Source organism: Miscanthus floridulus, chromosome 11 (assembly GCF_019320115.1).
Source record: "Miscanthus floridulus cultivar M001 chromosome 11, ASM1932011v1, whole genome shotgun sequence".
In the NCBI taxonomy this organism is placed as follows: domain Eukaryota; kingdom Viridiplantae; phylum Streptophyta; class Magnoliopsida; order Poales; family Poaceae; genus Miscanthus; species Miscanthus floridulus.
This window is the reverse complement of record NC_089590.1, coordinates 97,450,655-97,473,120: the sequence shown is the minus strand read 5'-3', so window position 1 is coordinate 97,473,120 and position 22,466 is coordinate 97,450,655. Positions and strand designations below refer to the sequence as shown.

Below are 22,466 nucleotides of genomic sequence, written 5' to 3'. Positions count from 1 at the left end.
GCTAGGGTTGCCAGGATAGGAAATGTTGTTGCATTTGTTACAGAATATACCTTGTCATGTTCAGATGACATAGCAACACATATTAGTTCTTTGTTTGGGGAAGCGCATTGCTTTGTTTGTTTAGGCACCCTGGAACCATTCTCTATTCCTCGTGTGATGCAAAACAAAATGAGTTGCTTGTGTGCTCCTTCAGTATTATAGCTAATTGACCTTTGTTCTGATAATAACTTTTTTGTGCTCTCTTCTATCGTGCAGATACAGGTTTGATATTGTGACGCTCAAAGTTTTGACCGTACCGGTGGTGCCATCTTTGATTACGGAGCCAAGTATAGGTAAATAAAACAACTAAGAATGAAAGATTTTTCATCATTATTTATTACGTGTTGAACCTACCTTGGGGCGTGTTTGGGACCGCGTATTCCGCGGTGACGGTGGAAAGAATCGAACAATCGCGCCAAACGCTTTGCGGCCGCGATGATTCTTTCAACCGCGCTCGGCACGGGAGTCGCGAAAATAAACTAGCAGCTCGCGGTGCTCGAGTTTACGCCACCGCGACTCGGAGCTCGCGGTGCCCATACCGCACCGCGCAGTCGACGACCGCGGTCCCAAACACGCCCTTGTTCAGCCAAAAAAAAATCTACGTTACGTCTCTAACTTCAGCTTTAGCCTCAATGCTTATGGAAGAAATGCCATTAGCTGCCACACCATAGGTATTGCACCTGTAAATTTAGTTCGATGCATGTGACATGTCTAATATCCATTAAATTAAATCTGTACAAAAAAAAAAAGACGTAGAGGCACTGTGCACACAGGGATATGCGCAAGGCAAGTCTGGTCAAAAGAAGGGAAAAAATGACGGCATTCCTCGCTAATTGTTTCTTCTGATAGCTTTCGTTAACTAAATAATACGACTTTTCCCCTTTGCGGCTTGCATCCCAGTCCCAGAAGACACGGCAGCTTACCAAACATTGTTTCTTCCCTGTCGTCACCGATGATTACACTCAAAAGGTATATAACACATATCTATGTACTCAACTCTTACCTTGGACTTACTAAATTAATTCCAGTTACTACGCATGCAACATATAATTGCCATCTCCATGATTCCGCATATCACCCTATCATTAGCCCTGAAGCAAAATGTGCTATGTTGAAATGCAGATAGCATATGCAGTTATGGCGAAGATGAAAGAAGGCTAAAGACGCAAAATATTTTCACAGGACATCCCCGGCGAACCAATCCAACATTAATGTTCTCATATTTTTACCATTGTCAAAAGTAGATATTTTCTTTTCCCATTCAGGTACCTCTCTGGGTCGTATAATAGTTTAGCACAATAGTGGATGATGAGTGAATATTGTTGCCATTGTAATTCATTCAGTTCTTCGCTGATTCATGCCTGCATCTGAGGCAAATTTAACCCTAAGTTTATCTGTTCCATGAAAAAACATGAGCCAATTTCTGTAGTTCTCAAGTAAAAAAATTTCCACGGCATGTTCTTGGTGTGTGTGGCCTGTAAAGAGAGATATAACATTTTCTTGCTAACATAAAAGCATGTGCTTATAAGGTGCCAATTGCTTCCCGATATACGACGCGCGCAAGGGCGCGCGACTCGTTAGTTCTTCGAGTTCATCCATCGACTGACCTCACGATGCCAGTCATCGGACATGGAGCGTTTGTATATATTCCCCACCAAACACTAGGTGATAAGGGGACGGTCCTGTCCCGTTCCCGTCTCGAGACGTTTCGAAACCAAACACAGCCCGAACGTAGGCTAATGTAGGCAAAGGCAAGGCAACTATGTTTGGTTTCTCGCAAAAAAAAGTTAATTTGGAGCAACTTATAAACATAATACATAGACGATTGGTGCTTTTGTGTGAACATTCAGCGTAGCTCAATGTTCATTAGAGAAATAGTGAGGAATGAAAGAGAAGGCAAGCTGTTGAATGTCTGGAAAATTACAATAATATTTGTTCGGTTCAGGAGGGAACACATACTTTAATGGATTCAAAGGAGTCGATGCATGTGTGGATGCATACACACGGTGCAGCTGCAGCAGTCCAGGTTATACACATTAATTCTATAACCTACTCATCCAGGCCTTATCTTCTGATGTTGTCAACATACATGCAGTCATAGCCATCCGGCCCATCAACCAGCTTCCCATACAATCGCGTGTTTGTTTCTATTTCCTTTTATACCGTGGCCACCTCCTTTCCACGGCTAGGTTGGTTTAACCCGGGAAATCCAACAAACAATGGGCCTATGATTTGAAATTAAATAGTGGGCTGGGGCGTCCAGAGCTGGGGCCATGAGTATAGCCGATTAATTTTGCAAAAATAAATAAAAAAATAAAGTGAATTTACCAAATTACCATTTGTTAAAAAAATATATATAGGCAGTCTTAATATTTTCTGTGCTGTGCTTACCAGTTTGTTTCCATTACTTTTGCAGTATTACTAGCGGCCAGACGTCCGACACACAATAATCATCCGGACGTCCAGCGCTCCTTCCCTTTGCTGACACGAACGCGCCAGTGCACACACTGAATTGAACCTTGGCGTATATGAGGGAGAGAGGGAAAGAGAGACAAATGGATCAGATGTTAATCATTCCTTGCAACATTGAAAAACAAGGTTTGCAACACTAAAGAAATAGTGTATGTATGCAACAGTGCAAATAAACTTATGAAACACTAAGAATACAAATTAAAGCTAGAACATCACACGCACGCATGTAGCTGATCGAACAAAAAAAATCTCACCACAGCATTGCCTTTTGCTTCACGTTCAAATCACAACATCTCAAAATCAAACCATGTGACATATCAAAATTATCCGATGAAACATATTGAATCACCTCACGTAACATCCAAAAAAATCTTGTTGCAACATCTCAAATAAGCTATTGCAACATCGCAAAATCCAATTTGTATGGAGTCTACCATAAAACTTGCAACATCCAAGATTGACTATGGCAACATATCACATACTACAACATAACTCACCGTATAGTGTAGATCCAGTTGCCTTTCCCTGTATGTGACATCAAAATTATGCGATGAAACATATTGAATCACCTCATGTAACATCCAAAAAAGACATGTTGTAACATCTCCAATAAGCTATTGCAACATCACAAAATCTAATTTGTACCTAGTCTGCCACCGTACAGTGTAGATCCAATTGCCCTTTCGTGTGAAGGAGCCCAGACACCATGGAGGATCTTGCCGCCAGCGAGGCCACCCCTCCATCTTGTAGTTCGTCGCCGAGATGGACCCAACCATGGAGGAGTTCATAGCTGAGAGACGGCTCACCACAAAGGTGTCCACTTAGATCCACTTTGCCACCATGGAGACGAGGCAATAAGGCGGGTAGGTGCATCGGCGAGGGGAGAAAGAGGATGGACACGGGCAAGCGAGGCCGCGAGGGAGGAAGAGGTAGTGAGGGAGTAAGGCGGTCAGCGGCGAAGGAGAAAGGCGAGCGGAGATGACTGGCCGTGTCAGCCACAAGCAGCGGCGTGGGAGAGAAACTTGTTAGGTAGAGATGGTTGGACGCCCACGTAGGAGCATGTTGATACCTCCTATTTTTCTACCTTTTTCTTTGACCACTGTAAAACTTATCTAAATATGTTTAACGAATGGGACATGAGATTGTGCCGACTTCATTGGCAGAGAAGAGAGAATTGCATTCTGGCTAAGGCCCCTTTGGATTGCGGGAATTTTTCCTGTTTCCCACGTTTTCCCGTGAAAATGAACTAATCACTAAATTCATGTACAATTCTTGTGAAACTCCTGTGTTCTAAAGGGGCCCTAACAGGGAGTACAAAACCTACACTCGTGCTAACAAAGACGCTAACCCATGCAAAAACCAGGTGGACGCTTCCTCCTCGATTGTTGGAGCATAACCAAGGTGCTCCATTTCTTGCATTCGAACACACCACGGTTACTTTCCTTCTAGACTAGATTTCACAAGATTTCAACATCACAAATGCTTCGCAACACTTTCTGTGGAAATGGACGTTGTGGATACCATTGTCTCCCACAAGTGTTGCACGTTATCACCAGGTGCCCTTTCCGAAGGCCTCAACAATGGTTGTCCAAGCCAATCTACGAATCTGTTCCGTGTATCTGCATCTTGCAATCAGGTGATGCGTTGTTTCTGGAGCTTGGTGACACGGTGGGCAAAGAAGGGTTGTTTAGTCATCCACGGATTCCTAGCCTATCAGAAGAACAAACAATATTTTGTAGGATCAACCAAGCGGAGGAAAAAAAAATTCTAAATCAGGAAAAAAAATTGATGATCAAGCTGCCAGTAGGTCCAGGGCCGAGCCGTCAAAATTCGAGGCCTTGTTACTGGCCTTAAAAAATAAAATGATATATGCATACATAGCAATGCGATAAATAAAAAATCATACATATTTATTTTGTGATTGCATAATTTTTATTTGAACACAATATCATTCTCTTAGTGTTCTTTAAATTATTTAACAGAATTGAAATAAAAAGACTTGTTTTCACTTGTTGAGTAGTAATTTGTGATCCTCTCAAAAAAAAGAGAGTAGTAATTTGTGTTTTTTTGTCGAATGTGAGTGTATGCACCATCGACCATTTTGCGCAATACAACAGTTCCGCATCTACTTATAGCAACGAGTAATTATTCATTAACATAAAGAAATATTTGTATCGATAAATATAAGATAATTAGTCCATTAGATAATTACCTTCCACGAGTTCAGGTCTTTAGAAATCAGGAATTTACCCCTTGTGACCTACACCTGGGCACTGGCCTCCAGACCTCCATCCGGCTTGCAGCTTGCTTGATCGTGGAGATGGAGAGACAGTGAAGCCAAGATGGGAGAGTCGGGGAGACGGATTGCTGCAGATGGATGCCATGTGCCGGCTTGCTTGATCATGAAGACAGAAGACACGGGGAAGCCATGATGGGACTACGGGAGAGCCAGAGAGACAGATCGACGTAGATCGATTCAGGTAACACGATATAGGAAGAGACGCAACATCAAAAGTAATCTGAAAATCAGCGGAGCTTAATGCGCCGTAATTTTTGGGGCCTCTTGGAATTTGGGCGCCTGTACGAACGCACGGCTTGCACGCCCGCCGGCACGGCCCTGAGTAGGTCATCGAGATCAAGTCATCGTAAGGTGGAGTCGAATCATTGGCCAAGTGCATTTCAAAGTCAATCAACGTGATAGCTACCTGACTATACTACGTTAATAGCTACCAGACTTCCATTTCATATGAAATTTATTATTCGCTCTACAGTGTTGTACAACTCATCCCGGCCGGGACGCATCCACCATCGCCGATCTCCATGGCGGCCACCACTCAGAGGAATCATCACGTCGTGCTGTTCCCCTTTCCGGCGCAGGGCCACCTTGCCGGGTTTCTCGCCCTCGCCCGTCTCCTCCGCCGCGAGCTCCAGGATGGCGTCACGATCACGATCGTCTGCACCCCGCTCACCGTGGCCGCGCTGCGCTCCTCTGTGGCGGACGCAGACGCGGGGTCGTCCTCCAGCATCAGCTTCCACGCGCTGCCGTTTGTGCCGGCCGACCACGGCCTCCCCGCCGACTGAGAGTCCACCAGCTCTCTCTCCAACCGCGGCGACTTCATGAAGCTCTTCGAGGCCTTCGACGACTTCCTCTCGGGCTTAACTGGCGGGGTCCATAAAGGCGAGGAGAACGAGGAGCCCACCGCCGCCAACGTCTGCGTCATCACCGACGTGTTCGTCGCGTGGACCGTGGACGTGGCGCGCCGGCATGGGCTCGCCCACGCCTTCTTCCTCTCGTGCGGCGCGTTCGGCTCCGTCATCCTGCACGCTCTCTGGGCCAACATGCCGGCGCTGCCGTTCGGCCCCGACGGGACGCTCCGGCTGCCGGAGCACCCCGCGGTCGTGATCCACCGCTCGCAGCTGTCGCCCACTTTCACCTGCGGCGACGAGAGGTGGACCGCGTACAACCGCCGCCACATACCGCGTGGCTACCTGACGAACGTGGTGATCTCCAACACTGTCGAGGAGCTCGAGCCCACGGGGCTCGCCATGCTGCGGCGCACTCTCGGTGGCGTTCCGGTATACGCCGTGTTCGCTCGGCTTATAAGCCGAACTTTTTTAATCAACTAATATTATTTTTTCTCATAACAAATCAGCTAAGTCAACAGTACTTCAAGCGAACGTGGCAGTACCCCTCGGCCCTCTGGTCCGTGGCGTCCCGGCGTCGGATAAGGATGACGGTGGCAACGACTGGAGGATTGTCCGCTGGCTCGACACGCAGCGGCTATCGTCCGTCGTGTACATCACCTTCGGGTCACAGAACACGATACGAGCGAACCAGATGGCGGAGCTCGCGGCGGCGCTAGAGTCGACCGGCCGTCCGTTCGTCTGGGCGGTCCGGCCGCCGGTGGGGTTCGACGTCAATGGCGCCTTCCGCGACGAGTGGCTGCCGGGCGGGTTCGAGGCTCGTGTGCGCGCCAGCGGCAGGGGCCTCGTGGTCCGCGGGTGGGCGCCGCAGCTCCGGATCCTGGCGCACGCCGCCACGGGCGCGTTCCTGAGCCACTGCTGCTGGAACTCGGTGCTGGAGAGCCTCACGCACGGCGTGCCGCTCCTGGGCTGGCCGCTCGCCACCGAGCAGTTCTACAACGTCAAGATACTGGCGGAGGAGTGGGGGGCGTGCGTGGAGGTGGCACGCGGGAACATGGAGAGCTCGGTCGTGGAGAGGTCCAGGGTGGTCGAGGCGGTGGAGAAGGTGATGGGGGACACGGCGGAGTCGGAAGCACTGAGCAGGGCGTGGGCGGAGGATGGCGGGTCGTCGCGGGCGGCGCTGCACTACTTCTCTAAAGCCATGCACCTGCTGTGAAACAAAGCATGAGCATGGCAGTACGTCAATGCCAGCACAAGAATTGATCGATCGCCACTGCTCCTTTCTCCTCGTTCATCAAGCAAATTGATCGATTGCCACTGTTCCTTTATCCTTGTTCTTTCTACTTGTTCATCGAGCCACTAGGTTTCAGTGGACCGAATGAAAATCACGGTGACAAATCCTCCACAGGCTTGGGCCTTCAGTCTGACCGAACCGAACCGAACCCAACCGAACGATTCTTCGGTCCTTTCGAAAGTTCGGTCATCTAAAAATGGTATGGTGACCGATCGGTTAGTTCTAGAACTCAGGACCGAGCAAGTTCGGTCTCGGTTAGTTTGGTTCAGTCTCGGTCATGACCTGTCGAGGACCAATACTAGGGTACCCGAAGAGAAGCTAATAACCATCAATATTGACTCGTCCGAGCAGTCAAAAGCACGACTACAGTTCCAACCGACCCCGAGGTGCGCAAACTCCGCCTCGCCCGACCCCTAAGGGTTGGTTCCGCCTCGTCCGATCCTTGAGGGTTGGCTCTGCCTCGCCCGACACCGAGGCCACAGGCTCAGCCTCGTCCGACCCCCGAGGGTTGACTTAGCCTCGCCCGACCCTTAAGGGTTGGCTCCGCCTCGCCCAACACCGAGGCCACGGGCTCCGCCTCGCCCGACCTCTGAGGGTGGCTCCGCCTTGCCCAACCCCTGAGGGTTGGCTCTGCCTTGCCCGACACCGAGGCCGTGGGCTCCGCCTCGCCCGACCCTCGGGTTTGGGCTCCTTCTCGCCCGAGCCTTGGGTTTGTGCTCCGCCTCGTCCGGCCTCTGGGGAGGAACTCCGCCTCGCCCGACCCCGAGGCCGGGGACTCCATCTTGCTCGACGGAGACCCATACCACCGCCAACCACTCCAGGTCCAAGCTTATGGACCTGGGTCAAAGCTCTGACGCTAGGGAAGAGACTGACACGCCTCGATGTAGCCCACGACGGGTCATACCTGCGGGTTCACGTCAGGAACAGCGTCGAGCGTACTGGTGCTGTTCTGCCTAACCCCGGTACGAACACTGACGGGTGCGTCAGTTCACCACGACGTCTGCCAAGACGGAGTGGAGCGCCATGACAGGTAGACGACGCCTGCACATGGCGCCAGTGATGGATAGAGCCACGACGTGGAGCTATCCTTGTTGACATCTACAGGGTCGGCGGGACCCGCGTGAAGGAAAAGGACCCAATGATCCTAGAAGACTTCTTCTCCTTCTCGTTCTCCCCTTTTCCCTCGACCGTAACCCATGCTTTCCCTTGGCCTATAAAAGGGAAAGCAGGGCGTCCCTCAAGGGGCATCGGACCAACAATCAAATCGATTCAATCGCATCGCAACACTTCACACCGGTTCGGACTCGAACCCCGAACCGATTAGAACACACAAGCACACAACCAAGAAGCGACCGAGCTCTCGGCACCCGTTCGCTCATCCCATCAGAGACTTGGGACCCGTCCTTTTCTCGACCGTTTGTAACCCCTACTACGAACTTTCAGTGCTAGTAACACGAGCAGCAGCAACGAACTGGATGTAGGGACATTCTGCCCGAACCAGTATAAACTTCGTGTCCTCTTAACACACCATCCGAGCCATACGCGCAATATTAAAAATTTAATTATTGATGGTAACTCGAAACACCGACATGACCGAACTAACCAGACTTATTAGACAAAAAAAACTACTAAATACTATAGTTTGTAGCAAATTTTAGAAATATTTTTTCCATTTCAAGACAAAAATAACAATACAACATATAGATTAAACAAAGTGATAAGAGTGATGGTTGATATAAACCCACTAGAATAAATATTATGACTAATAATAGTCTAAAGTACACATTATGTCAATAAAATCGAAATATTAGGTTAGTTCAGTGACCCAAGGCATATAGCCGAACTAACCGTAAAAAGTTCGGGCAGCTAGACTCGGGACCGAACTATGCACAGGGCGAGTACTCAGATGGCCAACCCAACTGCTGTGAAAAAAAGATCCAGGAACCATGTTGGCAACTTCATATATTTTTTTTTGGTGCGAGTGCTGCATCGCATCGTCATCGCTAGGAGCCTATGATCACCTCAAATTCCCTGTAGCAGATGTGACATTCAGTTATTGGGAGGAATTTCAGCAAGGTATGGTTGCAATTACCAATTACTCCCTCCATCACAAAATAAACACACATCTTACTTTCTGTTGAGTCAAACTTTTAAATATTTTGAAAATGAGTGGAGACTACCGGTGGAAATTGAGTATGGAGTTATTGTTAAAGAAAACAAATGTCTGGTTGATGCTAGTTGGAGTGTCAAATATTTTTTTGAGGCATGCTGTACAGTAGAGTCTAGGAATGCGCAGTCATGCCATCGCTGAAGAACACATCAACGCAAATATCTAGGTGATGCATCACCACAGATATGGTAGAAGGACTCAATTACTATTGCTTCTACTAATTACTATTAACTTATGAGAAATAAAATGATGATGGATGAACTTATTCCATTCAGTCATTCACAATCAAACAAAAAAGTGTGGAAAATGATCATAGACATCATAGGCGCGGATGAAGCCTTTCAGTTCAAAAAAAAAAAAGTTTGCGCACGCAAATGCAAGCCCACTACAGCAACAAAAAAAAATAGCACTACTAGTCTACTACAGTGTATCACATTACTACACAACAGAAGTAAATACAGTTAATTGCAGGGAATGACCGGAGGTTCCTAGGTTGGTGACGCTTGCAGACAATATGAAAGTTCCACTCGACGTGGATTTTTCCGTCCTGTTTCCATTGTTTCCAATCTGGCGCTCTGTTGTAAACTCACACTCCAACAAGAGTCATCATCTATCATCAAGCATTGAACCGTTAACTTCGGCCTATTGGAATGACGGACACCATGGGTTTAGGTGAGTGAATGGTGGACCTATCTCATATTATTTTTATCACTAAGTAATCTATTATTCTTCTAAAAAACTAAATAGTCTATTATTTTTGCTCAGAAAAACTAAATAGTCTATTATTTTGACACTTAAAAATAGAAATGAAATGCCATTTAATTGTGGGACTACCTCAGCTTATACTTCATGATATATTATTTAAATTTTACTGCAAAATTGAAATATGGCACCCAACTATGCGAATTATCCTATATATGTATCTGCTTAAATATCCATATGGATATTGCTTAATTTATTTTGATAATTACTTGTGTACATTGAAATATTTATATGTAATTTTATTTATTCTTGCTATATTAAATTAAGGAAATTTTTATTGATAAAAATGTTTTAAGACCTTTTACACTCATGTTTTAAATGTCTACTATGCTAAAATAATCGAAATAGGTGTTCCACCATCAATAATTTCCATGCCATTCCTTGCTCTTATATTTGGATAATACTACAACCTCGATGTACCAATTCTAGTACAACAACATGTATCCTCTTGTACCACACAATCTTATGCCATGTTCACTGGTCGATGCCTTCATTAGCATTTTTTATTGTTGCTAATGGTTATGGCTCTACCATAGCTATGTGGGTTACATTTTTACTTTGTATCCTAACTAATAACGTTGTGGCCTTGAAAGCTTACGCCATCTCTATGAGATGATAAGTTCATTTTGTGGCTATGAGTAGTGCAGAAACAAAATGAATGTATCCTCTCATAGAGATGGTAATTTTATCGGTGTTGATCGTAATATGTGTAACTAGACACGTCGTTCTTGTTGCCATCCTATATGATACACAATCTGAGCTCAACTACCACTTGAAACACTATACAAGCTTAGCGATATCCTAAATGTTAAAGCCTTTCCACCTCACCTCACATCGACTTATCCTCTTTCGTTGTTGTGAGAGACAATAGCCTTTGGCTAGCTAGACCGACAAACAATATGCATATGTACAAGAAGGGACAATAAGTTTCATTGTTTATTTTCCATTACTCAAACACATTTTTCTACAATATAGATGCGTTAGTTGTTCTCTTACATTAAATCTTATCTCCTTTGATTTGTCTATTATATTTTTATTGTCCCTAACTTCTCATCTTGAAGTATGTTTCTGTTTTTATTATATTTTGTATCATTTGAATTTCAAATTTTATGGTAGATGCATTAAGTATGACATGAGTGTTGGCTTCATTTTTTAAATAATGGCATGGCCGGGATGGGTAATACTGAAATAGATATAAGAGTACTATTTTGGGCTAATGTTTTATACAATATATGACAATGGTAGATAAGTTCACTTTGATTGTCTTCTACAATATATATGGTACTTCATCGGTTCAAAATTATAAGTCACTCCTGCTTTTCAAGATATATAACATTTACTATGTATTTAGATATAATGTATATTTATAGGTGCATAGCAGAAACGACGTACTAGAAAAGCCAGAAAATGCATGGAGGGAGTAGTTTCTGCAACGTGGAGGCTCCTTTGTGGACAAAATGGTAAGATAATTATACACATGAAGACTAGAAGATCACGTTCTTCTAATTGTTCTTTTTAAACAACCTTGTGAACGTAGGTGTGTTATCTGTGCGGACACCTATAGGCTACTTCGCCAACGTTACTAAAATGATAATGATATATGACGGTCGTCCGGACGGGAACAGATACACCCAAAGTCGCGCCGAACCGACTCGCCCCTGCCGCACGCACCCAAAGCACGCGCCCCGCCCCTGCCGCACGCCGTCTCCCAGACCCTGTCTCCCGCACTCATCCTTATCCTCTCCTCGCTCACTCCCACAGCCGTTCCTCCCCTCGCTCACTCCCGCAACCGGGACGGATGCCGCACCCAGTCGCTGCCGCCCCGTCCGCCCGCCGGCGCTCCCTCCCCCCCCCCCCCCCCCCCCCCTTCCCGCGACTCCATTGGTATCCCCCCCCCCCCCCCGGCAACACGGATCCCGCTCCTCCCCCGGAGACGAGGACGACGGCGGTGGCTCCGACGAGGTAGGTCGGTTCTTCTCTGGATCTGAGCCCTCCTCCTCCACCACCACCCCCTCCTGTTCTTCTCTGGATCTGAGCCCTCCTCCTCCACCACCACCACCTCCTCTGGATATGAGCGCTCCTCCTCTTCCTCCTCCTCCTCCTCTGGATCTGAGGGGCACGACGGTAGCTAGGGTTCCGGCGAGCTCCGTTACAGTAGCCTTGTTTTGCTGTTGCAACAAGTAATATTTCTTTATTGCATTAGTCTTTTTTGTTTCTGATGTTGCATCTCGCATTGCAGTAGCCTTGTTCTGATGTTGCAACAAGTAATATTTCTTTGTTGCATTTGTCTTTTTTTCCTGATGTTGCTTTCTCACATTGCGCTTTGTTCTGTTGTTGCAGTAGCCTTGTTCTGATGCTACAACAAGTCATATTTCTTTGTTGCATTAGTCTTTTTTCTGATTTTGCATCCGCATTGCAGTAGCTTCTGTTCCGTTGTTGCAGTCGTCTTGTTCTGATGTTGCAGTAGACTTGTTCTGATGTTGCAGACAAGTAATACTTCTGATGTTTGCATCTCGCATTGCTCCGTGTTGCAAGGTGATGGAGCACGTTGGAGATGGGGCGTGGAGGGCAACGGGCGTGTAGGGGATGGCGGCACGGCGGGAGATGGCGACGCGACGAGGCACGGCAGCACAGCAGTGGACGGGCCGCACGCAGGGGCGCGCTCGTTTTCAGGCGTGGGGGCTCGCTCGTTCTATTCGCAACGGATAGATGGTCCTGTGGGGCGCGGCAAGAGGACGAGCTGCGGTCGGGATCGATACGTTATGTGGACTAGGTGCGTCCGACGCGCCCCTAAAGCCGAACGTCCGGACGCTAGTTGGGTCGTCACTAAAAAATACTAATTAGCAAAAAATGAGCACCTAACTAACCAAAGCTATCTTAATTTAATCTAAAGCAAACAAAGAATAAGTTGCATGGTTTTGCGGACCCTGGGATTCTAATCTTCCGATTCAAGATTTGCGTGGGGGCGGGGGGCGTCATCTTTTGGCTTTGGCATGACATGCGCATCGCATTCGTTTCGTCGTACGATTCGTAGCTATTTAACTGGACGCTTAACCTGCACGTCTTTGACCAGCAACCGTCCTGATCCTGCACCATAATCATTGGCAAGCCCTGTGATGAATGTTAGTAATAATAGTATATATATTTGTAACACAAAAGGGATCGGAGGACACAGGACAGGTCAGGGGGTCGAGAAGTAGGGAGGCGTGCGTGCACGAGCAAAGACAGCCTGCCACAAGTTTAGGAAGAGGGCTAGATGGATCTCTCGGACCAATGGAGGGGCAATGTGGAGGTCAAGCGCGCGCGTAGTATGTAGATTGTGGAGGACCATAGTGGATATTGCGGGTGATTGGGGAGCCAAAGCACACAGAGCTTAGCACTTAAGAAGGGCATGGGCAAATTACTAGAAGCATAAGGCATATAATGGTTTATCTTGAAAGATGATTGACTAACGTATAGAGGGTGTTTGGATTTGATCAGTAGAGTAATCCATCGTTTCTTTGACTAGTCGCCTTTTTTAATTTCCGAACGTGTTCTCACAGCATGTGTTTCATTCAGAGAAGCAGAAGTATGTGACTACTCACCTTTTTACACATGATGAAATAGAGTGGATTGATTAATCACCATGTCACCTCTCACTAAGTTCCATTTTGAACGCAAGAATCATACATAAGTTTTATAAGAATAAGAATCAATGAATTTATTTATTTATAAGATAAGCATCCTATGCTCTAAACGGAGCCTAACTAATAAATAATGACATCTATCTTTATAGGTTGAGTACGATTAACCGTTCCAATACAATTCATGTAACACCATGTATCTAAATCAACAGTACATCTCAGTTAGTGACTGTTTAGTTCCCAAAATTTTGCAAAATTTTTCAAGATTCCCCGTCACATCGAATCTTTGGACGCATGCATGAAGCATTAAATATAAATAAAAAATAAAACTAATTACACAGTTTAGACGAAATTCACGAGACGAATCTTTTAAGCCTAATTAAACTATGATTGGACACTAATTGCCAAATAACAACGAAAGTGCTACAGTACCATTCCCCAAAAAATTTCGTCAACTAAACAATGCCTTACTTTGGGCCCGGTCAAGTAACAATCCAGATCATTGATTTTGAAATGTCTGGTTGCTAGAATTTAGTACCCAGCAGTCATTTGCCTGCCAGGGCAGAAAAAAAATATACTTTATCCGTTCCAAATTATAAAGTCGCTTAAATTTTTTTGGTATATTTATTTTGCTACGTGTCTAGACATATATTACATTTAGATACATAGCAAAATAAATATATCAAAAAAATCAAAGCGAGTTATAATTTGGAACCGCGGGAGTACCTTTTAGTCGTACTGGTAGGCACGCTCAATTTGGGAAATAAATCGTCAGTTTCGTCGACATGTGATGAGTAACTTGCCGGGGGACCTGACTTTGGGCCTCACCGGGGGTTTATTAGGACTCCATTTTTCATCCGGAGGAACAGCCACACTACGCGTTGCGTACAGGTTTTGTACCAACTGTTTTGGTGCGTGCGAGTGCGAACAACAAACGGGGCGTGTGCGGTAGTTGCAACTGGATCCTTCGTGCAGACGAGTCGACGACCGCGAGTGGGTTGGGACTCGGGGTTAGGAGTTGGAAAGCTCCACGCCTCTCGCGAGTCAAAGCGAGCTGACGCTTGACAGCTCAGCTACCCAGCTTTGGGCAGCCGAAAGTGCTGCCGTTTTCGCTTCTTGTCCAGTTGCCCTACGCCACAGCCCACAGCCCACAGCCCAGCCCATCGAATGGAAGGGGGCACACACATCGGCATCGATCGATCACCGCACTGGCGCACTCCCATGCTTGCACGAATCAAGGCCGCCACCGGCACGAGCACGGCGCCTGTTGCCTTGCCGGGGAACCATACGCGTCCTGTGTTGAGTACTACGCACGCACGCTTGCTCCTGAAGCACCGCGATGAGAATACTACGCGATGCGATGCATGAACACGACAGGAGTCGCACGCCAATGTTGCAGAGTAGACCCAGCAACGTACGTACTGTACGTTTGAGAAGAAGTTTCCAGTGATGTCAGACAGTCATGGAGCTGGCCGCCAATGCCAATGGCGGCGCAAGGCGCCAAATCGCCGTGCCTCGGCGCACGCATCTACTAGGCTGCCCACGCGCGCGAACTCTCTCGACCCGGCGGCCGTTTCTCCTCGGCAAACAAACCCGCAGCCGTTCTGTATCCATGTCCCGTGTGTACGCGGCGCGCCGTCGCGTGCGCACGACGACCCGGTCCGGCCTTCCCGTCCCCGTGCACGCCGCGGCGCCAAGCGCAACGACTGCTCCTACCACAGTAGACCACGGCGGGCGCGTGCGTGCTACTGTAGACCTTAGACGGGGCGGACGCGAGGTAGCTTCACGCCGAAGAAGAGCATCTCTGCTGCGTCAGCCGCGGGCTCCACGCCGCACGGCACTGCGCGCGGTGTCCGCCTGTCCGGTCCGGCGCCGGCCTCCCCCTCCCCAGTCCCCAGTCCCCAGTCCCCATGTCTGCAATGCAACCAACGACCCGTCGACTCGAGACACACCAGACCAGCCAACCAACGCCGCGCGAGCTGATTGCCGTCCAGGTCGGACTTGACGGCGACGGCTAGCTTACGTCTCTCTCGCCGCTGCCACTGGCATCCCATTCCATTCCACTCCACCGTCTACAAATAGCCTGGCCGGCGGCTAGGCGGCTAGCACTAGCAGCCCTCGATCGTATTCCCTTAGTCCTTCTCGTCCCAGGTCACCCACAGAGCTAGCGAGGTGGTGAGTGAGACCAGACCAGCGCTAGCCAGGCAGCTGATTGCGCTGCTGGGCGTCTATTAAGCCGCCGACGCCGTCGTCCGCCCTCGGCATGCGCGGTTCTGCTCGCCCGGGAGATGGCGCCTGCGGCTTCGATCCACTCGGCCACCGCCGCCGCCACTGGTGCTTCCAAGCGTCCGGCCGATTCCGACGCTGAGCTCCTGCTCGACTCCTCCGCGCTCCACCAGCAGGTCAGTTGCAGCGCGATCGATCTCGATCCACCGAAGGCGGCACGCACGGCATTTCCGCGTCTGCGAATCAGCGTACCCAGTAGCCGATCATCACTGATGCGTGCGGTTGTGGGTGGCATGGCAGGGCGACGAGGCCGTGCGCAAGGGCCAGCAGCCGAGGCAGCAGCAGCTGGAGTGCCCGCGCTGCCGCTCCACCAACACCAAGTTCTGCTACTACAACAACTACAGCACGGCGCAGCCGCGGCACTTCTGCCGCACGTGCCGCCGCTACTGGACGCACGGCGGCACGCTGCGGGATGTCCCCGTCGGCGGCGCCTCGCGCCGCGCCAGCGGCGGGGGCGGCAAGCGGCGCAGGGTCTCCGCCGAGCCCTCGTCCGCGGCGTCGTCGTCGCCGCCACCGATGCCGGCAGCGTCGCTCGCTGACGCGTGCCTGCCGGACCTCACGTCGGCCTTCCCGTTCCTCAGCGACGGCAGCTTCTTCCCGCAGTTCGACCTCGGCGGCGGCGTTGCACTTGCACCGGCGGCCTTCTCCTCCTTCTGGCAGTCGGTGGTCCCGGACTTCTATGACGGGCTCGCGCCGTGGGACGACGGAGCAACGGCTGGCGCCGACGCCGCGGCGGGCTTCGCGGGCGCGTGGGGCGACATCGCTGGCCTCGACCTCAGCTGGACACCACCGGGGAACTGAGTGCCAGCCGGTCGCCGTCTTGAGGGGCTCCGGTTTTAGCAGTGCGGCCTCATCAGGTTCAGGTAGTGCTTCGTTCCAAGTTCCTAGCATGCAGTGTGTCCCGTTTTGATGAGGTATCCAGCTAGGAATGTGAGCAGCTCAAAATTCTTCCTGCCTTCACTGTTTCTTCTCGTCCTTACTACGAACTGAAATGGTGGCTGCTAGTTAGATCAGTGAATCTTGATCTGTAGCTGGGGAGAGGATGTAACATCTGTGCAGTGATTTATCATGACAATAAAATTAAGTTTGTGTCAAAGCGTTTAGTACTAGCACACTCTAGTCGCTAGACAATACAAATGATAAACACCATTATTGTTAGTTCAAGAAAAAGACCATGGTCACAGAAGAGGAGAATGGTTGCTATACATCAGGTGCCTGATTTTTCTTTTATTTCTCTCATGAGTCAGGCGACGAATCACAGCCATCGGATCTTAATCGTGTGGCTGGTAGGTCATCTTCAACATCCCATCATATCTTCAGTGTGCGTGGCTACGACTACGAGTTCGCGAGCTCGCCCCCGTCTCCCGCCGGCCTGCCCTGTCCTTGGTGACCTCCTGACCACCGCGTCCAGTCCCACTAGCCCAAGCCGTGCTAACCCACCGTCGCCGGGCCATCTCCGTGCCTCCCCTGCCCCTCCCTGACTCAACAACCGTCTACCTCCGCCCAGACACCGGCGGTGGCCACGCTGCCTTGCTGCTCGGCCCCCAGGCTTGCCTCCTCCGCGTAGCGGGCTTGCCTTCCCAAGATCATTTCTAAACCTAAACCTATGCACATCGCCTGAGAAGAGCTCAAATCTAAAATCTCAGGCACTAGCAACAGGTATCACTCTTAGACAACAAACGAACGCACTTAAAAGGACAATTCACAAAAGACAAAAAAAAAAAAAACAATATACAATTAAAAGGGCAACTCACAGAAGACAGATTCATTTTTTTAGTCAATGTTGGCTCAATAACAACAAAAAATCAGACACCAGAAATATAGGAAAAATGCAGAAAGTATGGAAGTGTAAAATTGAAAATGTAAATTCATGAATTTGGGAAAATATTTTCGTTTCATATATTACTTGTATGAAAATTAGATACGAACAGATTAAGGTAATGTGTGCCATATGAGACAGTGTTAACCATATGATAGTGTGGTTCTGGGAGTACAATCTTGAAGCATCCAACGAGACAGGGCAACAGAGAGAACTTTTCAGTAAAACTGTTGACAACCAACCGATATCTATACAGTAAAGAACCAAACAAATCCCTATCTGCATGATCTCACGCTAGCTTTACACTTGAACTGGGAAGCCAAAATTCTGGAACACCCTGATCTCGCCTCCCCGCCCAGCCGTGACAATCACCAAACCCCACGCAGACCGGCGCTGGACATCCATAGCTCCCATGCAAAGATCGGACGAGCAGCGACCAGGGCTGCTCTTGGCTGACGATAATTTTTCGTCAGGCCAGGATGTGGATGCTCCATCACCTTGATGTCTACTGGTGCTTCTGCTTGTCATTCCTTCGCAAACTGGGCTCTCATTGTATCTGATATCAGCTGCATCAGAATTGTGCTGAGTGTTCTCAACTGGGAGGTCTCGACCAGAGTTCACTGCTCCATCTGAATCACTGTGCCTGCTGCTTCGAGATCCAAACGAACCTCGGGTTTCAACACCAGGCCATGTGACAGCCACGGTCACACCATGGCAGTGGAAATGTTCATATGAGTTGGTTACATCAACTGCACTCCTGCTCCTGCTAGGGTGGGAACTGTTGTCATGTCTCCACACATAGACGTGAGAATCCTCACTGGCACAGATGACGTATTTCCCATTCGGAGCTACAGAAGCTGAGATTTGGCTACTCGTGTTCCGAAACCCTGGTGAAAGGATTAAAGTCAAACGCCAAGTAAACTTAAAAACCCAGAACTACCACACAAGCCCATACAGCTCCATAAGGCAAGGGAATGTCCTTTATATTAGATGAAAATAATACATGTAACTGATCTCCAATTTACCATGGCAGATTGGCAGGAGAATGAGGCATTACCTTTAAACTTGTGAACAAATTCATCGCCGTTAACAACACGTATTCTTGAATCCGCAGAAGTAATCAGAACTTCCGAGGAGCTTCCAGGAGCAAACTGTCATAAGGAACACAGATATTTAACTCAGTGGTAGACAACAGTATCACACCAGAGACTGGAGGTTTCGTTTCAAAAAAAAAAAAACGGAGACTGGAGGTGTCAGATTGATGTTTTCCTTGTGGGGTCCGAAATAAGAATGTGCCTTTCTTAACAAACAAAAAGAAGTTGGCGGGGAAATGGATGCTCTGTGCTGTATTACCTGGAAGCCAGTTATCTTCTTCTGGCCAGACTTCTTTTTCCTAATTCTTAAATCTATCTGACTTTTGTACTGAAGCTTCCTCTCTGCAACGATTAAACCAATATGAATATGAGTTCATCATATGAGGAACTGGAGCTCTCAAGGTTATCACTCGTCAGTGTATAAATCTCTAGAAAAAAAAAAGAATAACTGCACAACTGCACATGAGTCAGAATGTGCGAGAGCAAGGCTGTCATACCAGATGTATCAAATATATGACAGCTTCCCTTGTGAGAGCCCACCATTGCAACCTTCAAAGGCAACAGAGATTAAAATCAAAGCACATTTTTATAGTAAAAAGAAATATGTACTAGAAAGGAACTGCTTCAACCTGTCCATCAGGGGAATAACAAGCAGCGGTAACCATCTCATGAAGATCATTCCAATCCTCAATCTTACGATCTCGGACATTCCAAATGCGAACTTTCTCATCCAGTGATCCACTAATGAAGAAGTTATCATCTACAGGATTGAACTGGATGCAAGTCACTGCCAAAAGTTTGATTGCAAAGAAGCAAAATTATCTGTCAGGATGGTCCAAAGTTGAAACAATTTGTACTGAGGAATAAAAGGGAATGCATCTTTCTTTTTACAACAACAACAACAAAGCCTTAAAATGCATCTTTCTTTTTAAGGATTAAAAAAGAAGAGACTGTAACAAATGGATAGAGATATATCATGTGACAAAACTCACCATAGTCCGTATGTGCGAATGTTTTCAAACAGGTACTGGTAGTGATGTCCCAGAGCTTAACAGTTTTGTCCATGGAGGATGAGACCAAGTACTGCAAGAGAAGGTGTAAATCATAACAATTTTCTGACAGTAGTGGCCAATAACTTGTACTGACTGTTTCCTGATCGAACATTAATAAGACCTAAAGTGCCAAAAAGAAGCAGGCCTAAAAAGAGCAGGGCAGTAACCTTCTTATAACAGTGGAAGGTTCGCGATGAACATAAATATGTTGTATTTTTCTTTATCGAACAGACATGTCAATAATATCAGATTTGCACAGATAAGTAATGCGCAAACTATTACATACGGCAAGAAAATTCACCAGGTACTGTTGCATAATTAGTGTAGTTCTCAGCAACAAGATCTCCTGTTACATGCTGAGACATATGCCCAATTTCCCATGTAGCAAAATGCCAAAAATGATTTGCTTGCAACATTGTACATTCATTTGGTTTATGGCCATTTGACAACAGTATTCTTTACAGCCATACTAGAATTCATCACAACAGACATTAAGTGTTTCTTTTCTGTCTGAAGAAAATTGGTCTGTGCAATTATTGAATGAGATGTTTCAGAATTATAATACAAAAAATACCCAAAAATGACATTGAGATGAAGATCACGAATTCGTACCTGAGATTTGGACCATGAAAGATCAAGGACGTCGGCGGCATGTCCCAGAAGCGAGCAAACTGGCTTGTCTCTGAAACCAAATACACACTCCGGAACAACTAGATGATCAGACCCGACAGACTTCCGATTGCTCTGTTTCCTCGACCTTCTCTTCTTCTCCACGTAGCCCCCATCAGCACAGGACAATGACAATGCAGCGATCTCCGGTGAATCATTCCCAACAACCGCGAGAAACGGGCTACAGCCACCACCACTCTCCTTCGCCACCGAAGCTTCCCCGAGCAACTCGCCCTTTCTGTCTCCCTCCGACACCTCCCACACATGGATCACACGATCCTCTCCAGCAGTGGCAAGGTATCGTCCATCCAGGCTGAAGTTGATGCACCACACGGAGCCTGAGTGGGCAGCCAATTCCTGCGTCATGAACATCCCAGTGAGCTCCTTGCACGCCTTTCCGTACTGGCGCACCCGGACCCTCCCGACATTGCGCGAGCCGGAGCCATCGAGGCTGTCATCGGTGGCAGAGCTGAGGCGCCGCGCCTCCCTTTCCTTCCTCTCCTTCTCCTTGTCCCCTACGTCTGCGCTGCGGCGCCCGTACGCGACGGTGCCCGCCAGCTGCCTGATTCCGCGCAGCCAGCCGCCCCCGGCCTTCCTCCGGGGCCTGCTGGACGCGGGGGCGGCGTTGTCAGAGGCGGACGCGGAGGCCGCGGTGGTGGTCCGCTTCATGAGCTCGTGCACGATCGGGGAGCGGCCAACGCAGAGCTCGAACTCCTCGAAGGTGAGGTGGCGGCCGGTGCCCACCTCCCGCACCACCTCCTCCTCGTGCACCTCCCCGACCTCGAACTCCGTGCCGTCGTCCAGGTTCCGGATCCGGCATTGCTGCTCCCCGCCGCTGGAGCTGGGATTCCGCGCCAGCGGAGGCCTCCTGAGCCCGACGCCGCCGGATCTGGGCTCCTCCGCGGGCGCCGGAGGCGAGGCCGGGGGAGACACGGGAGGCGACGGCGAGCGGCGAGGAGGAGAAGGCGGCGGCGGGGCGGAGGCGAGGCCGAGGCGCTGGAGCAGGAGGCGGCGGCGCTCCTCGACGGATGTGGGCTCGGAGATCCAGACGCCGTACGCGGAGGACGCGTCCGGCCGCGAGGACGGCGGCGGGTTGTGGTGGTGCTGGTGGAGGAGGTGGTGGCGCCTGCTGCTGCGGCGGCGGTGGTCGGCGTCGTCGTCGGAGGCGGAGGCGGAGGTGGAGGAGCAGGAAGAGGAGAGGATCCGATCCAGCGACTCGTAGAACTCCTCCTCCTGCTCCGCCTCCCCCTCGCCCGCCGGATCCAGCATGCCCCGCGCCGCCTCCAGCATTGCCGTCCCACCGACACCGGCACCCCGCACCCACCTACCCACCCACCCACTCTCGCGGCGGGCCGGGGCTGTGGTCGGTCGGCGGCGAGCGGACCGGAGCGGGGGGGCGCGCCCAAACGGCGAGCGGATTTATACGCGAGGTTTTTGGTTTCGTGTCGTTGTTACAGCTTCCGCTCGGCTTGTGCCTTACTGCTGCTGCGACTGCGATGCGTGCGCGGGGCGTCGTCACTCTCCTTCGCACTACAGCTGGGGGAGGGAAAGGGAAGGGAGAGACGGAGGGAGCCGACGCCTACGGTGGTTCAGCAGCGACGGGGTGGAAGTGGAACGTGGAACGGAGCCATGGAGATGGAGGTGGGTGCTGACTGCTGAGCACGCACGGCGCCATTTGGCCTCTCGCGGACGGGCTGCTCGGCACGTCGAGGCGTGCCAGGTGCTGATCCCTAGTGTCCGGCCGAGGATCTCCTGGGACCGACGATGACGGGTGGGGCCCGGGGCAAATATCTCGTTACAATAGTGGTTCTCCTACGAGCACCGCTAACTAGCTTTGGGGACCAGCAAGCAAAATGTGCTGCACACACAAAGATCATGTGTTATGTTATTCCGATATCAGCATGGGCCAAAAAATATTTTTATGTGAACTTTTGTTAGAGAAGTTTGATTTGGGATAAAATCAAAGTGATCTATGGGCCTGTTCACTTAAACTTATCGGCCGGCTTATCAGCTAGAATCTATAGTATTTTTCTCTCACAATA

General features: G+C 49.2%; 2 protein-coding genes and 1 pseudogene across 2 annotated transcripts; 2 read left to right on the top strand and 1 right to left on the bottom strand.

The window, feature by feature from the left end:
- The first annotated feature begins 5,278 nt into the window (after positions 1–5,278).
- Positions 5,279–6,871, top strand: LOC136492516 (UDP-glycosyltransferase 92A1-like; annotated as a pseudogene).
- An 8,623-nt stretch (positions 6,872–15,494) lies between these two features.
- On the top strand, positions 15,495–17,409 carry LOC136492766 (dof zinc finger protein DOF5.8-like). Its single transcript, XM_066488775.1, has 2 exons — positions 15,495–15,906; positions 16,031–17,409. The coding sequence occupies exons 1-2, from the start codon at positions 15,793–15,795 to the stop codon at positions 16,589–16,591; spliced, it is 675 nt and encodes a 224-aa protein (XP_066344872.1). The 5' UTR covers positions 15,495–15,792; the 3' UTR covers positions 16,592–17,409.
- Positions 17,410–17,712: 303 nt separating this feature from the next.
- Positions 17,713–22,210, bottom strand: LOC136492765 (uncharacterized). The gene is made up of 7 exons (XM_066488774.1): positions 20,368–22,210; positions 19,696–19,786; positions 19,333–19,490; positions 19,201–19,252; positions 18,963–19,045; positions 18,667–18,760; positions 17,713–18,496 (listed from the first exon to the last, which is right to left on the bottom strand). Exons 1-7 carry the CDS (start codon positions 21,712–21,714, stop codon positions 17,910–17,912), a joined length of 2,412 nt encoding a protein of 803 aa, XP_066344871.1. The 5' UTR covers positions 21,715–22,210; the 3' UTR covers positions 17,713–17,909.
- Positions 22,211–22,466: the final 256 nt, after the last annotated feature.